General features: G+C 45.2%; 1 protein-coding gene and 1 pseudogene across 2 annotated transcripts in view; one reads left to right on the forward strand and one right to left on the reverse strand.

Moving 5' to 3' along the window:
* Positions 1-7,634: 7,634 nt before the first annotated feature.
* LOC139052522 (hemicentin-1-like) overlaps positions 7,635-17,276 on the reverse strand; it is a 118,631-nt gene continuing 108,989 nt past the window's right edge. For both annotated transcript variants that reach the window (XM_070529638.1, XM_070529637.1), the window contains exon 8: positions 7,635-8,093. In XM_070529638.1, the coding sequence (XP_070385739.1) occupies positions 7,846-8,093 (248 nt within the window). In that variant the 3' untranslated portion in view covers positions 7,635-7,845. The remainder of the gene's footprint in view (positions 8,094-17,276) is intronic.
* On the forward strand, positions 10,416-10,971 carry LOC139052544 (uncharacterized; annotated as a pseudogene).

Consider the following 17,276-nt stretch of genomic DNA (forward strand, 5'->3'; position numbering starts at 1 on the left):
TTGACTTCTCGAACTCTCTGTAGAGACTGTCTTCAACATTCGAACAACAACGCAGCAATACAACACGAAAGGGATTAGCGAAAATGCTGCCACGAGATCAGACGTGAACAGCGCACTTGATTGACCATCTCTAGCACAAAAATGAGGCTTCCTTCTTAGCATCACAATGTTGCGGTTCTTCCAGTCTATCTTTTGACAAAGTTAGCATTATTTGGGGACCCACTGTTGTGGCGCAGTGACGTTTCCATTGCGCTGCTAAGCCGAAGGGCGCGGCATCGAATCCCGACCGCGACGGCAACATTCCAATGGGGCAAAATGCAAGAACGTCCGTGCCAGTCCGCACACGTATTTGCATTGTTACACGTTAGTGAACCCCAGGTGGCCAAAATTAACTGGAAGTCCCCCATTACAGTGTGTCTCAAAATCGTATCTTAGTGTGGACACGCAAAATTGTATAATTTGTGTTTAATTGTTTGGCAACTCGACCCATTTTCCGGTTTGTCATCTTTTATCTAATTAACCACTCTCACGCCAACCTGGGTCACTGGATATTGGCCGCTCTTCAATGATCCTCTTTCACGCCATCTTGGGCCACAGGACATAACAAAAGGAAGTCCTTTAAAGCTTCTCCAATGTTCGGTGCCAGCAAACCCGTGTTACATACGGTATTCAGACAATCTTGCCTGAAAATCTCAGCCTACCTGTTTAAATCAAGCAGGCTGATTTAATGGGGATGCCAAAAGATCATCAAAGTAAGAGAGGAGCTAGGCTGCAGTGCATGCCTCATATACATTACGCATTTTGGCGGTGTCAACGCTGCATGTCGCTGCCTTGCTTGAATGCCAATCGCATTAACGTTGACAGCCATCGTGAGGTGCAAACATCGCTTACAGCGGTTACATAGATAGATGGGCCGAAAGAACGACGAATACAGGCACCCTGACAAGGTCCCTCTGCTTGTGTGATGTTTGTGATGGAATACCAACTACCTGTACCCAAACCCTGCTTCAGTATCGAGAGGTGGTTCCTGCCTAAATTTCTGAACGTTCTTTTTCTTGCTTCAGGTCATCTATTGTGATGTAGAAACAGCCGCAGATGACCCGAAGTTGTGTACTATGCCGCTCTGCATTAGCGAGTTAGGAACATGGCGGACGACACTGGCTGCGGGGAGGAAGTGACGCGAGGGGAGGAGGAAGATGTCCTTATTTTTTCAAAGCACGCGAGTATATTCAGGGACTTTACTGCTCTCAAGATGGCGGTGATCATGTTGATTTCTACTGGCATCCCATTTCAAGCAGGGCTGCGACAAATATTCTTCTAGCCTGCTTGAGCAAATGAGGTTTGAGTACATCTCTTATTGCCTAGCATTTGCCTGTTTATCGATGTCCTCCTCTTCATTTATTGAAAGCTCTATCTCTATATTGGGCAGTTAGCTGCCTCTGCCTGTAATGACCTCCGCTCTATCAATTTGTTCCCTGTTTTTTTTTTCTTTTCAACAATATTCTGAACGTTGCTCATCTCCACCGCTGAACACTTATTGCTACAATCCACTTTGAATGCGAGCGCTTCTAGAAGGCGGACGCTTCCTGCTGTCCCTGCTGGGTAAATATTTTATCACCCCCTTACAATGGGCTCAGTAATCTCAGAACTTTATCTGCAGCAGACACATATGCCTCATCCTGTTACGAGTATTTGCTTCATTAGATTTTTATCTCAAGCAATCAACTCGTGCCTCAAATAGCAAGGCGCTTCCTTTTTTTGGTATCGTACAGATTTTGTCTCATAATTTCTTTTTGCGTATCTTTCACATTTATGATTTTTATGTGTCTATCCTTTGTTTCTCTCACTGTCTTTTTGATGAATCTGTGTTGTCCATTTGCGCTTTAAATTACTGTGTAGTTGGTTGCCAAATTTCTTGACATGGGCCTAATCGATGTCGCCCTGCAATGTCACGGCCGCCGCCCCTATCCGACACACACACACCCACACACCCCCCCTCCCCCCCCACACGCGCGCACACACACACACACACACACACACACACACACACACACACACAAATACGTGTTGGTTTGAGTTCATTACTAAGTGCGTTTTGATTATCCAAAAGATTTATAAGTGCGAAGTAGGAGACCATGTTTGGAAGCTATTTTTCTGCCTAGTACAAGCTATGAGATGACAGACTTTCTAGAGGGGCACAATTCTTGTGGTCACCAGCTATTTTATGGCCGCCGGCTTTTCAACATCAGGGCCATGATGTGATTTCTATTGCTAGGAAACACCATCCAGAGAAACAAAAACGTCAAAGATCAAGCCTCTCGTCCTGGAAGTTTTTTGTTTGCTTGGCAGGTGAGAGTGAGAACGCTTCTGTTACCTGTGTCGATGTGGCTTGCAGCTCTGTGTTTTCCTGTACTTATTGCTTCTGCCACCGTCAAGACTAGACCTCGACATTCCGAAATATCTTCATGGGCTTTACTAGACCTTCATAACGTTATTGTTTCCACCAAATCACAAAGAAATACGCCCTCCACTAGTCATATACATGAACTCAGGTGCTCCCGTAGCACAGTCCTAAGACTCAATGAAGCGCTATTTCGGCTGAATTCAGTCAACGTACGCCAAACGAAAGCGCTGTCGCGTACGTATAAGAAATGGCCAAACAGCCCCTTTTTCAAGGATATAACAACAGTTCCTTTATTGATAAAAACACCATAATATACTTACGTGTGGTCAAGGCGATTGACTATTAACATTGAGATAACGTTTGCTATCAGGGATAAAGGTTTCACACATAATATCAACAATCAGGGCAAGTGCTGAAATCACAAAATATCCTCTTGAGCAAATACAGGACAACTTGCGTGGCGTAAATAATTGTCTGAGCTGTTGTAAGTGTATAGTGAGCATTGGACACGGTTACGTGTAGGCCGTCACATTACAGAGGTGCGTTTAATATTAGAAGGAACAACATGTGAATCATTTGTCTTAGATGCGGAACAGGAATATGCGCTTATAATGAGGAGCGTTACATAGTATGATATGGAGTTATTCTTTTGCTGACAATACACGCGAAAAATATCGTCTTCTACGAGAGAGCCGCGGCGTTAACACTAAGAATTATGCTGTCAGTTGGTACCTGGAAGGCAAAAAGGTTACGTGGACGGATCTGACCGGTGAGTGGTGGTCATGCTATGCTTGGCGAGAACAACAAATGGCAGTAATTTGTATTGCCCGTGTTTCCTTCATTCCTAACTTTATAGCGGACAGGAGCTGCACAAGGCTCACCAATTCTATTTGACCTTCCAGTTGAATATAGACTGAGGATTATTAGGCCTTAAAAATGACTGTATTGCTTGTGTACGGGAGGTTAGTAAGCCCGTGCTCGTAAATCCTTGTAGAGGCCCCACCGTTACCCTACCCATCCCTGCGTTACATGTCACCATCGTAGAATGCCTCTAGAGAACTGAAAAAAAAAGAAATTCTAGGGTTTTGTAATGACGAAGCTTTATGGTGAATATCAAATCGGCGTTTTAGGACTGTTTGGAGCTATGTAATTATGAGGCATGCCGTAGTGAAGTACTCCGGATTATTTTCAGCACCTGTTCTTCTTTTTTCTTCTTTATTTCAGTGTGCCCCTAAGCCTAAGCATATGAGCATGTTTGCGTTTCGCCCCCATAGAAATGGCCGTGGCTGGGGCCGAATTTCCGAACTCGAGCTTAACGATGCCACGTCATGGCTACTAAGCTACCGCAGTGGGTATAGGGATAGGAAGGGGCGTCGCACGTGAACGTATGGTTATAGCTAACATCCTATCTTAATCTGGAATAAAATTCAGTCTGGCCCATCGAGTGCTTTTTGGTTCCCACTTTCTTGTCAACGTGAATAAAAAAATACTGTACCGTTGCTTTCAATGCAGCTCTTTTTTTAGCTTTCTCGAAATAACAGAGTACAGGATGCATTCGTACACGAAACCGATTTGCACCCTCACAATCCTTAACAGTGTAAATGCATCTGTAACTCACGCCCTCACACCCGTAAAGGTGTGGGGGCGTAAGCTAGACCGCAAACAATCTTATGAGTGTAAATCCGTTTGCAGTGTCAACTACCAAAGGCATCATTCCAACAAGGTGACGCTGCTCGCAGATCAGCACCAAGCCCCATGAAAGAAAAAGTAATAAAATTTGCACCTGCTTGTTTTTTTTTAAGGAGAAAGCATTAAATGTCCCATTGAGCGAAAAAGCCGGTGCCTGTAGCAGCGAAACAGCACCTAAATTCCGTTTAACTGCGATGTCACGTCACGAGCGCGCCTCGACACAGCAGACCGGGTGTAATGGTGTTGCATGAGGGGAGACTGAATCGCCGCGACGCCACGTCGCCAGCGCGATTCGGCGGACCAGATACGGCGACGCGACTCGGCGGGGCCAGATCGCTAGTCGCTGGCGTGGCCGTCGCGTGACGCGCGTGTGTGGGTACCACTGTCTCACTCTCGGAAGCTGGCGCGCTGTCCCTCTCTTTCTCGCCCCACAAGGCTTAGCGGCTGCGGACGCCTGTTGGCCTTGGTGGCCCCAGCTGCTTCCTCAATCTCGCATGGACGTCGGTGGCTTGCGGCATTGGCAACGCAGGCTGCTGCTGCTTGCTGGCCCGGTAAGCATGTACCGCTATGGTACATTACTCGCAGCGTAAAACAGGAAGAAACGCTCAGCGTCGTTCAGTTGACCATTAAAGCGTTTGCATTCACAATTCATAAATCCTTAGGTGTTCTTGTTTTTTTTTCTTTTTCTGTGTGCTATCTCTTGCCTCTTTGGCTTGTTTCGGCATGTTTCTGTATAGGTGCATTGTTTGAGCTCTTGATCGTCTATCTATACGGAATTAGAACTGTCGCATAACTACTACAATAAATGTTCGCGTTACGCGATATTCTTAGTTCTTCCTTCCAGCACTTCTCACAAAACCCAACCTATAGCGCAATAGATTTGGGGCTGAAAGAACGATTCAACAGCGAAGCCTCAACTTCAGGAACTCCATGTTCCTAACGTAAGGTTTTGGACGCTTTCCTTATCAAAAACACAAAATAGGCAACACGTGCAAACCAAACCAAACTGTAACTAGCAAGTAAACTTATTTAATCATTACTCTGTATATCAGTGTCTCTGATAAATCTCTTGAGCACTGTTATCGCCCAATAGGACTTTGCATGGCACTTGTGCAGACGGAATTGTTCGTATACACCAACCACGAAAATTTTAGGAGCACGTTAGTATCTGGAAAGTATAATTTCCTTGTTACTTTCCTTGTCTATACAGTGTCTGAAATTTAGTGGAGCAGTGCGACAATTGTTCATAGAAGTATGAAACTTGCCATTTATTGCCGAGCCCATACACCGCGACAAAATTTAGTGCTTTTTTTGATCCCGTGGTCCCAAGTCATATGCTTGAGGTGGTGGGGGGGGGGGGGGGGGGGGCGAGGACCATGGGTGTACCATGTGTGCGAGCTAACATCGGCCACACTGTTTAAAAACATAGGGAGGGGGGTGCTACGAGGTACGACGAGTGGACCAAAGGTGTTTTGTTAGAAGTCGCCTTTCACAGGCTAGTGAATATTCCTGTTATCATTGACTAGCTAATTCGGCACAAATAATTGCCAGGAATATTATACACAAGTTTCCAACTCACTACATTATTCCAGGTGTTCTTTCCTCGCGTTAAACACGCGGCGCGGAACGCCAAGACGAAGCGAATTGAAGCAGGGAAAAAGGTGCAAGGCGAGGGCAAGCTATTGGCTGCTGCTACTAGCAAGCAGCTATGGCTTGCTTCTTTTTTATTCCATTTGCTTCCGTTGTGTTTCTTATTGTTGCGCTATTGGCTGCTTGGTCGTAGCAGCAGCCAATAGCAACGCCGTCATCTTGTCACTTTTTCGCGGTCACCAAGTCAGCCATTGAGTAGCGTTGATTCCTTGAAGCGTTCTTCGGGAGCGTTGCTGTCGCGTGCGTGAAGCGCGCCTGCCCACCTTCACTTCGCATTCTCTTAAAGACAAAGTCTTTCTCAGCGAATTACCATCACTTTTCCGTGTCGGGTATGTTTCTGGCCTCTATCCTGGATAGATCCCGGAAATAGTGCACCCCCAAAAATGTGGGCCCATATGTGCTATGGTGCGACGAGTCACTGACGTATGTGTTATATATATATATATATATATATATATATATATATATATATATATATATATATATATATATATATATATATATATATATATATATATATATATATATATATATATATATATATATATATAAATTCGCCGGCGGCATTCGAGCACAGAAGCCCACTACTCTAACCATTACGCCACACAGGCATGCCAGAGACAAACAGAATACAACCATAAGAATTTCCCGCATAAAAACCAGTGCGTAGAGACGCTTGGCGTGTTTTCTGAAAGCCGAATGTTTGCCATCGGTTTCACCTCATATCCTGTCGATGTGCGATGACGCGTGCAACAACACTTGCGGCGCTATTCATCATGCCAGCTTTGTCAGACGTAATAGGTGACTGGGCGCCTGGTACTTTTGTGCAGCAGCAGTCGCATTAACCGCTGCGTCGCGCCAAGATGTGGCCGCCGCCACACACTACATTTTGAACGTCGTCCGCGCAGTCCATGCACAACGTTGAATTTTGTTGTCGATGTCAATTGTTATTCGTCGTCCTCGCATGTAAAACCTCTCAATTGAAAAAAAATTTACACGTCGAATCACCTTCGAACATTTTGGCATCTTGTGCCACAATTGGAAACACGGAAAAATAAATGGGTGACAATGTAGACTGCTGGAAACTGTTGGATATGAAGTTTTCAAATACGATGCGCAATTTTACATTTCAGCTCACGTGGTTGTACATGTTATTATGCAAGTAGGCAAACAATTTCGGCTAATAAGTTCATCAGTGATAACAGAATAAGTTAGCTGCGTGCGAAAGCCAATTTCTAACGAAAAACCGTTGGTCAATCGTCGTATCTCGTAGAATTTGCTTTTCTTTCTTTCCTTTTTTTATAAAGCTTGGTCCGCATTAACTGGGACACATTATACTACATACACACTTTACTTTTTCTAGAATATTTGTTAGCTACGCCTGCGTCATGCACATGCGTTATTTCCATATTTCCGCAGTTGCGCAGCCAGGAACGTTCTGAAATATCTTCTGGGTACTGAAGAAATCGACGTGTAAGCATGCAGTCAGGATCACTGAGCATTGAAAGAACCGGGGAACCATGCAAGAACCTAAACCGCATGAAGGGGAGTTGTTTATGTCGAAGCCTCATTATAGCAATCGACAGAATGCTGAAACGCCAGTGTGCTGGAATTTCTGTGCTTGATAAAGGAGTGTGTATGGCCACGACTTTCATTCCTTACCCTTCAATCTGCAGAAGAACACAAACTCCCACAAATAAAAACTTAAAGCTTATTTCTGATTTGGTATGTTCTGACTGTTCACAGTGCTGACCACGTCTTTTTTTTAGTAAGATAAAAGAGGACAAAAACGAGCACTTTATTTTAGTTTTACCACACATCTAATCTCAACCGCTCATGTACCACACCCGCCGTCATGGTGGCTTAGGGACTATGGTGTTGGGCTGCTAAGCACGAGGTCCTGGGATTAAATCGCGGCCTCGCCGGCCGCATTCCGGTGAGGGCGAAAGGCAAAAAAAACTACCTTGTCCCGTGCATTGGGGGCACGCTAAAGATCCTCTGATGGTGAAAATTAGTCCGGAGTGCCCTATTACGGCGGGCCTCACAATGCAGTTTTGGCACAAAAAACCCCAGAATTCATTCTTGTACCACGCCATCAAACCTCAGCAACTGTCGGCAGCTGCTAAGTGTTTCTTGTGATCACAAATATGAACCCTTTCTAGATTTGCGCTTTCTGAACTGGCGCTTTGAACGTCGTCTGGTGGGCGCCGTGGCTTCCTCCGCCTTCTCTTGAGGACGCAAACCAGGTAACCGGTTAACAATGCCACGAAAGTGAAGGCGAAGCCACTCGTCAGCATGATGATGCTCAGGGTCAGTGTCCAACGTCTTCTTTGAGTCGACTTCTGGAAGTCTGCGCAGAAGTTTCGAAATTTTCGTTCTTTGACAAAGTCACGGAGTATAGCGCGGAATGCACTGCATAACTAATTCGACCTGTGGCCTTAGTGACCAGTACTTTATAGAGTGGAATAAAGCGTATTGGTGGTTGATCTCCGTTTATTGGCAGTTGATCCGTGCGAAATCAAGAGTGCATCTTGTGTAGGTTGTTCGGCAAGTTATCTTGCAGTGAACATACTGAGCTATTATTAATATTTCACCAGTGTCATTTGCATACACCAGAGACATTATAATGTCTAACAGTAGTAGTCACAACTATACCAAGTGACAGATAATGAAGCTAGAGAAAGCACGGACGGAAATTAATTATGTTTAACCCTTTACTGCACCTTGTTGCATATATGCAACATACCGATAAACGGCCATAAAAACAAAATCTAAGTTCAGCTCGTTCTTCTTGTACACGATGTTGCATTTTCTGCCCTCTGTGTTCATTCTGCGCAACTATTGCCAAACAAATATGGTGGACGCTGCTCGTGCCAGCACGTACCTATACAGGTAAGTTTTTCCAATTATAAATGCCTTTCTGAACGGAGTAACGTGTGGAGAAAAATGTTAAGCTGTGTAATACATCCTCCTAATCCTTTAGATGGCAAAAAACATTATTTTCTCGCCATAGTTGGTTTCTCGCGAGGGAAAGTTACTGCGTTGTGTATTTGCAACAACGTGCTCACTGGGTTTGTTTTTTTGTTCTCGAACTAGAAATGGATCCTAAACGCTATTATTGCCGAGCAATTCCTTCAGATAGTGACGACAGCGAACTTTCCGGGAGTGACGACGACCCCGAGTGTAAGTCTGTTTGGATTTATCGTGTGTGAAATGTGTTGCCTGGTGGAATGCCCGAAGTTTTTTTTATCAGGGTGTGTGCGCGCGCGCTCTGCTGTCTCGCATCGTTACGGCTTCACCCTTATGTCTGTGCTCCTGCGTTTTAAATTTTTGGTTATAACGCGAAGACACCGTGCATAGTGGTTCCGCCTTCTTTCAATATACAGAGGCACCTTGTTTTCTATATCTGCATTTCGCTTTGTTTTACCGCTTATTTTATTCCCTGTATATCGCTGTCTGTTTGGGCTGCAGATGTTCAACCTGATCTCGAAAAGCTAAGTGACAGCACAAGTGAGTCGAGTGCATGCTCCGACGAGGACGAAGGTACAGCAAATAATACCGGACCACCGCTTTATACAAGCTAAGAGAAGGATCATTTGGAAGAAGGCGAATCTAGTGAGAGATCCGTAGACAGTTCAGTTCCCTGAACAAAGTGAACTTCCAGAGTACATTTCACAATTAGAGAAACCATTCCAATACTTCAAGTTTCTCTTCCAGAGCTCGCTGATTTCGCTAATTGCAGAACAGAGCAACTTGTATGCGCTCCAAAAAGACGTGAGTCAGCCCCTTTGTACCACTGCAGAAGAGATGGGAGTGTTTATTGGGACGTGCCGCATGTGGATGTCGATCACTCAAATGAGGAACTCGAAGTGCTACTGGAGTGCAGAAACCAGGGTTAGCCAAGTGGCTGACAACTTTCCTGTGGGTCGATTTGAAAAACTGAAGCAAAACACCCACTTCATTGACAATAGCACTCTCGGCCCAAAGGACGCGCCAGGAAGAGATCGGCTTACGAAAGTGTGTCCTCTCATTGATACCATCAATGAACAGTTGTCGCTTGTGCCTCTTGAAGAGCATCTGTCTATTGATGAACAGATTATACCCTTCAAAGGTAGAAGCTCCCTCAAACAGTACTGTCTAAAGAAGCCCAATAAATGGGATTTCAATGTTTTCGTGCTCTCCGGTGTAAGCGGCTTCTCCTAAAAATAGGAGGTTTATACCACACAGGAGAACTCGGCGCAAGGACTTTCAGGAGAGCCTGACTGTAGAGCGAGTGAACATGTTGCTGTTTGCTTGAGTATAATGATTCCGAGAGGCGTACACCACACAGTGTACTTCATCAACTATTTCAACTGCCCAAGTTTGCAGGTGTACCTAGAAAAAGTCTCTGTACACTGCATTGGTACTGTGCGGACAAACCGGGTCCCTGCAGTGCGCCTGCCTAGCGAGCAAGAAATGAAAAAAAAGGAAGAGGACATTTTGAAGAGAGGCTTGCGGTTGTGGATGGAATTGAACTGTCATGCACAAAGTAGCAAGATACCCGAGCAGTGACTTTGCTCTCTTCCTTTGTTGTAACACTGCCTGCTACAAGTGCATCAAGGTATAATCGTCAAAAAGAAAAGAGCAGAGTGAGATATCATACCCCGTAGTGATCCCCATCTACAATAAGCACATGGGAGGCGTCGACCTTTTGAACTCCCTCATCTCCATTTGCTGTCCCTACTTGAGGTCGAAAATACATTTTCGTGTTCTTCTGCACATTCTTGACTTGACAGCTGTAAATGCTTGGTTGCTTTACAAGAGGAACGTCATGAAAAAACGCGATCAGTACACTGAAAGGCAACTTCCGTTGGCTGAGTTCAGGATGGACCTAGCTGCATCACTCTGCAAGGCTGGGAAGACGGCGCTGAAAAAGCGAGGAAGGCCTAGCAATGAGTCAATAGAAAAAGCCTCTGATGAGAAGAAAAAAAAAAGGGACCATCAACTCCAACTCAGGATGTCAGGCTAGATCATGTATTATTTCTCATCTAAGAAGCTTTGTCTCAGTGCTCATTATTTTCATTTCTTTCCTCAGGTTGGTCACTGGGTTCTTCGGAGCAAGAAGCGGCAGCGCTGCAAGCTTCCTGGCAGCACAGGAATCTGCATGAGCTACTGTGTTAAGTGTGGAGTGCATCTCTGTTCCACAAATAAGAACAATTGCCTTTTTTGTGTACCACACTACAAAATGAGTCCGCCGTTTCTCATTACTTAGTGATTACTGCTCAAGGTATAGAACCAACCTTTTCAAGCAAGCAAGTGAAATAGCTTTCTATTGTACGATGTGTTCCCCCTTGCTGATTGTCGTGTAAAATATTACAGTTTGAAACACAATAAGCCGGGCTTTGCTCAACCTTTTCTTTATGTGCATGTTCTTGCAACTATGCAACGTACCCTTTTTCTGCGAATACAACCTGTAAAAGTCCACTGAAAATATTTTTTCATTACTACAGCTATTGCTATGGTTCCCTGCAACGACAAGAATAATTTTATGGCAAAAGAAAAAAATGTGCTGTAAAGGGTTAACTTATATGTCGAAATAGAAACTGAAAGTGGACGAAAAATAACTAGACGTATGTGGGGACCGGACCAATATGTCCGCATTACACATGTTATGTGTATATATTGCAACGTGAGGCACAGCCAGAAATCTATTTACAAGGTATATTTACAGTGTCGCTGCAAGCGGGCTCCAAATGACGACTTACAGATATCAGCACCACTTCGTCTTTTTCCTCTTCACTGCAGCCACAATAAGAAGAAGGTCAGGGTCATCAGGGTGAAAGCTACAGTGGTATGAGGTCCCATCCTTGAGGAGGGACATTCAAAGGGAGAAACCACCAGGCGGAGACGTGAGCCGGCCGATTAGACCTCGTAACGATGGGTATCAGCGTTGCTCGTGGCTGATAAGACGCAACTGTGACACGGAGAAAAGCAGATGACTGCGTCGGTATCGGCAGCCTCTTCTACAGGGTAGAGAGACGAACAGTCTGCATCCTGCTGCTAGCGGCGCGACTTGTATGCAACTGAGTACGTACAGTCTTGCAGGCTTAAACCAAGCGAGCTAGTCGGCTTGCCTTGTCCTTGAGTGAGGAAAGTCAGCAGGGCGTGTGGCTATCTGTGATCACATAGAAGGGACGTCCATATAAATATGGGCGGAACTTAGCGACTGCCCCCAGAAGGATGAGGCACTCACTCTCAGTGATATAATAATTGCCCTCAGCAGCTGACAGGAGTAGGCTGGCGTAGGCTATAGCGCGGAAGTGGACTAAGATTAGCGGTGTGATAAGGAGATTGGTGAGCTGCCAAAAAGTGGTGGCGTGATCAGGACCCCACGAAAACAGAGCGCCTTTATTTAAAAGGTCGGTAAGGGGGCGCGTAATGACCCCAAAGTCTTTCGCAAAAACGTAGAAATAAGAGCACAGCCCAGGGAAACTAGGAATATCTTTGATGGACTTCGGAACTGGAAACTTGGGGACTGCAGCAATTTGTTCCGGATGGGGAATTACTCCGCTGGCGTACGCGAGGTAGCCAAGGACAGTGACTTCGTGGCCACCAAGGTGACCGTTGGCGGAATTCAAATGAAGACGGGCCCCGAAAAACACATCAGGAATTGCTGATAAATTATTTAGATGGGTGTCTCTTAGAAGGGAAAACAACCTCGTCGTCCAGGTAGCACAAGCACGTCGACCATTTTAACCCGTGAATCAGAGAGTCTATCATTCGTTTGAAGCTTGCTGGTGCATTAGAGAGAACGAAGTGCTTCACCTTCAACAGATTAATCTCGTTAGGTGACAACTGCGGTATTCTCCCGGTCCATGTCGTCGAGTGCAATCTGCCAGTACTTGGATCATAGGTCTATAGAGGAAAGATAGGTTGCGCCGTACGGGAAATCTAGAGCGTCATCAATGCGTGGCGAAAGGTAAACGTTCTTTTTTTTATGTTCTTGAAGTGGCCATAATACAAAAAGAAGCGCCACGTTTTATCCTTTTTCACGAGTGCGACAGGAGGAGGCAAAGGATTACAATAAGACTCGCGATAATGTTCTTTGCTAGCATCTTTTTTTCCCTGCTGTATAGCGAAGCACTCCGATGCGAAAACACGAGAGGGGCGTCGGTGAATGGTATTCCCATCGCCGATATTTATTCAATGGGTCAATACAGAAGTTTGGCCCAAGCGTTGTAGTCAAGATCGAAAATGTCGCGGTAACCTTTAGGGACGTGGCAGCGGGCTTTAGCTTCAGCACGCGGGAGGTCAGTGGCAACCATGTTCCGAATGTCGGTGCCATCACAACGCGGTGACATCGACGAATTTTGTGAGCGGCACGATTCCTGCACATAAAAGGCATCCACTGGGTGGTCTTTGAGGGCACAAATACGAGTCAGTGATATTCCTTGAGGAAATCAGGAAGACAGGTGCGGTTGCCTGTGAACATGGGGACTGTGTGCAGAACGGTGAAATCGTGGGTAAGCATAACGTCCAGGATAAGTGTAACCACATAGTCGGCATGAGGCACAGTTGGCGCGGAGCACAAATCGACGTGTTTCACAGCTCCAAGGGGCAGGCGAGTGAAGTCAAGACAATTGAGCTGGCTCTGAGGCGGGTCACAACCATTGGACGCAAGGGGCAAGGCAAGGTGAAGACAGCCGGGTGAACAGTAGATGAGAGCCGACTTGATGGAAAGAAAATCTATGCCAAGTATGAGTTCGTGAGAGAAGTGGACTCTGACAGTAAATAGGCCGACAGTGTGTCTATTGGTGACGGTAACTCGGGCCGGGCATACACCAATAATAGCGACTGTACCGCCATCGGCGACTCTTACGAATCGGTCCAGTGCAGGCGCAAGGACCTTCTTGAGCCGAAATCGAAGAGTGGCACTCATAATAGACGCGTACGCGTCAGTGTCGATCAACGTTCTCACAGGAATGCTGTCAAAATGAACGTCCAAGGAGTAGCCGGCGCCAATTAAATGCGAGAACATCTCCTAAAAACCATGTAAAAAAATGAACGTCCAAGAGATTGTGCATAGTGGGCCAAGCGAGGAATTGGTGCTAGGTCGTCAATGCAGCTCCCTCCTGCGGGAGTGGCAGTGGTGGGATATATATCTAATTCGGCGGCAACTTAAGAAGGTCGGTCTGTAATCTTGGTTCTCGAATCAGCTGGATTGTGGAAGCGGCACGGACAGTACGGGTTGCTGCGGGCCCCATTATTTCGCTCCGGTCCGGTGTCAGGTCGGGTGAGAGAACAGGCCGAAGGCAAATCCAGGTTGGCAAATCCCTGCCGCAAAACTGCTTGAATAAAATATATAGCAGGGACAGAGTGTTCAGTGACATGGCAGTGTGGTTGAGGACGAAGTGGTTCAGGGTGCGCAGTCTCAAGCTCCCGTCGAACGCTGCGTGTCACAATCTCATATGAAGGTGGTGTACTGACAAAATTGGCGCAAGATGACGTCGGAGCCATATTAGAGAGACTAGAAAACTGAGCAGTTACAAAGCGACTCTTGGCTTGCTCGAAGCGTCGGCATTCCTTGATGATCGCCTCGATGGTAGAGACGTTGGTGTAAATAAATAAGCTGAGCGCATCATCCGCGATACCTTTCAAGGTCTGGCCAATTTTGTCGCGTTGGAAAATTTTCTCGCCTATTTTTCGGCAAAGATCGAGGGATATTAAATGTTGGTTACACATGACTCACTAGAAGGCTGCACGCCTCTAGCGAGTTCTTTTCTTGCAACCAGCTGGCGACCTACCGAGTTTGCAAAAAGATTGCGGAACTCTTGAAAACTTCCCAGCTGGCTAGTTCTTCGTCCGTCTGGAACAAGATACGCGGCGTTCAAGCCAAGTAGGTGGCATTAGCCAGCATAATAGTAGGGTCCAAATGCTTGTTCTGACAAACACGCTCGCACATACTGATCCAATCAACATCGAGACCAATCTGGCAGGAGAATGTGCCACGATCGCGGAGTTGAGGAAGCACGACATACGTGGTAGCTGGGCCATGAGTTGCAAATGGCGATGAAGTGTCTTCACCGTGAGCCAAAACCGAAAGCTGGATGTTGCGGTACTCCGTGACGAGGTACGCTGAGCGTCTATCTCCAGCAAAATATTAGGTGAAGCGCAAGCAGGAAGCTATTCACAATATATAATTACGGTGTCATTGGAGATCGACTAAGATGGGCATCACTTGTCCTTCTACTCTTCACTGCAGCCATAGTGAGGCAGTATTTATATACGGTGGTTCCGTATTAATATAAGGCAGAGATGTGGGTTTGGTCCCCACCGGCGGCAAGTTATCTTTTCGTCCACTTTCATTTTATTTTACGGTATTATTTCTACGTTTCAATAAACATACCAGTTAACTTCACCTTTTATTTCTCTGGCTTCATTATCTGTCAATTCGTATGATTCTGACTGAGGGAAATCGAGCCCCTCGGTTTCTTCGGTTATTGTTGCTTATTAAGAGTAGCAGATAATTGATTAATATACAGTGAAAAAAAAACATGGATCCCAGAACATACCTTTGTGTTTCGTCACAACTTTCTCCTCCATATTCTGAATAAAATCATAAGCAATAACGTCGTAATATGTTCAGATGGCATAACTAAAGCGATAACTAGTTATGATAACTAAAAATAACTAGAGCGATAGCTTAGGCGCTCCCTTATGAAAATGGATTTAGAGTTCCTTTAGAACTCCTAATGAGTTCCTATGGAGTCAAAAGGGACTCTATAGGAACTCGCGATCTATAGAGTCGTCTGCATAGAATCTCTATAAGAAGTCTATAGAAACCTTTCTATAGAAACAAGTCATTTCACACACAATAGATGTTCTATAGAGGGTGTATTGACGTCCTATGTACTGAATTCTATAAAGTAATTTTTATAGAATGCCTTTAAAACTTCTAACGCGACCTGTCTATAGAATGGCTCTCCATTCGTTCTCTATAAATGTTCTACAGAGATTGTATTGATATCATATGTACTAAATTCTATAAAATAATGTCTATAGAAAGTTTTTAACACTTCTAATGCGGCTTGTCTATAGACTGACTCTCCATTCACGCTCTATAAGCAGTCTATAGAGGGTTTATTGTCATCATATGTACAATATTCTATAAAATAATGTCTATAGAAAGTTTTTAACACTTCTAATGCGACTTGTCTATAGACTGACTCTCCATTCACCCTCCATAAATGTTCTATAGAGGTCGTATTAACATCTTATGTGCCAAATCCTACAGAAAAATGTTAATAGAACCTTTTCAGAACTTCTAATGCGGTCTGTCTATAGAATGGCTCTACATCCTCCATAAAAGTTCTATAGAGGTCGTGTTGACATCTTATGTACCAAATTCTATAGAAAAATTTATAGAACGTTTTCAGAACTTCTAATGCGGCCTGTCTCTAGACTGGCCCTCCATTCCCGTTCTAAAAGTGTGCCATCATATGGCATACGTACTGAGTTCTGTAAAGGAACGTTTATAGGAAATTAAACAAGCTAAAGTGCGGCCTGTCTAAGAACGGCTCTATATTTTCACTCTATAAATAGTACCCAGTATCCAGTGCATCGCCGGATTATGGGTCCAGTGCCGCGCGCTGGATGCATGGGGCGCTGGGCAAGCGCGGCGTACTGGGAGGCGCTGGTTACTGGTGCGAAAAACAGCTCTAGCGCGTTAAATACGCGGTGCCTGGACACCGTATGTCTTTTTTTTTAATACAGAAAGCAACAGATAGCGTTTTAGTACAATATAAATCGAAAAAATGAACATGTAAAAACAGAAGTGCTCTGCCAGGATTCGATCGTCGTACCTGCAGATCCGCAGCCCGGCTCATTACCGCTACGCCACGTCAGCATAGGAACATGGGCGGATAATTTAGCTCATCAAAATCGAGAAGCAGTTTTAGTTTCACAGAGAGGAGTCTTGCACAGACGTGGTAGATGCGCTATCGACCAGCAACTAAAACTCACGCCTGTACCACAAAGAAATATTTGCTCTCCGTATTCAATAGTGTGCTCGGAAGTGCCATAACATCGACTGCGATTGGTATTTTAGCTTCGAAAAAAGTCCTAAATGAACCACCGACCCGGGACGCTGCATGAATGAGCTGTTACTGCCGATTTCGATAGCCGTTTCTTGTTCTTCACGCGAGGGGTATGCAATGTTTTCTTAGTTCAGTGATGCCTTTCAGTCTACACGTCTGTCTAGCCATATATATTCGTCAGAGAAACGCAGGCTAGTGCTGGGAGCCTTCGGCGACAGCACATATACCTGCGTTTATGATGCGTCACATCGGCGCTCCTCACTTCTTGTGCTGGCACTGTAGACATGAAAAAATTGTTTATTTAAAAGCACCGATGCGAAATCTGAAATATAAAGTAATTTATCCTTTTTAGACTTCTTGATTCTTGAGGTTAGACGCGCCGATAGCGTGCAGACGGACTCGGCGGACACGCTATGCCTAAGCTTCGATGGGGCTGATCTCGGCGCGGGTAGCTGGCG

The sequence above is a fragment of the Dermacentor albipictus genome, unplaced genomic scaffold, assembly GCF_038994185.2.
Source record: "Dermacentor albipictus isolate Rhodes 1998 colony unplaced genomic scaffold, USDA_Dalb.pri_finalv2 scaffold_26, whole genome shotgun sequence".
Taxonomy (NCBI): domain Eukaryota; kingdom Metazoa; phylum Arthropoda; class Arachnida; order Ixodida; family Ixodidae; genus Dermacentor; species Dermacentor albipictus.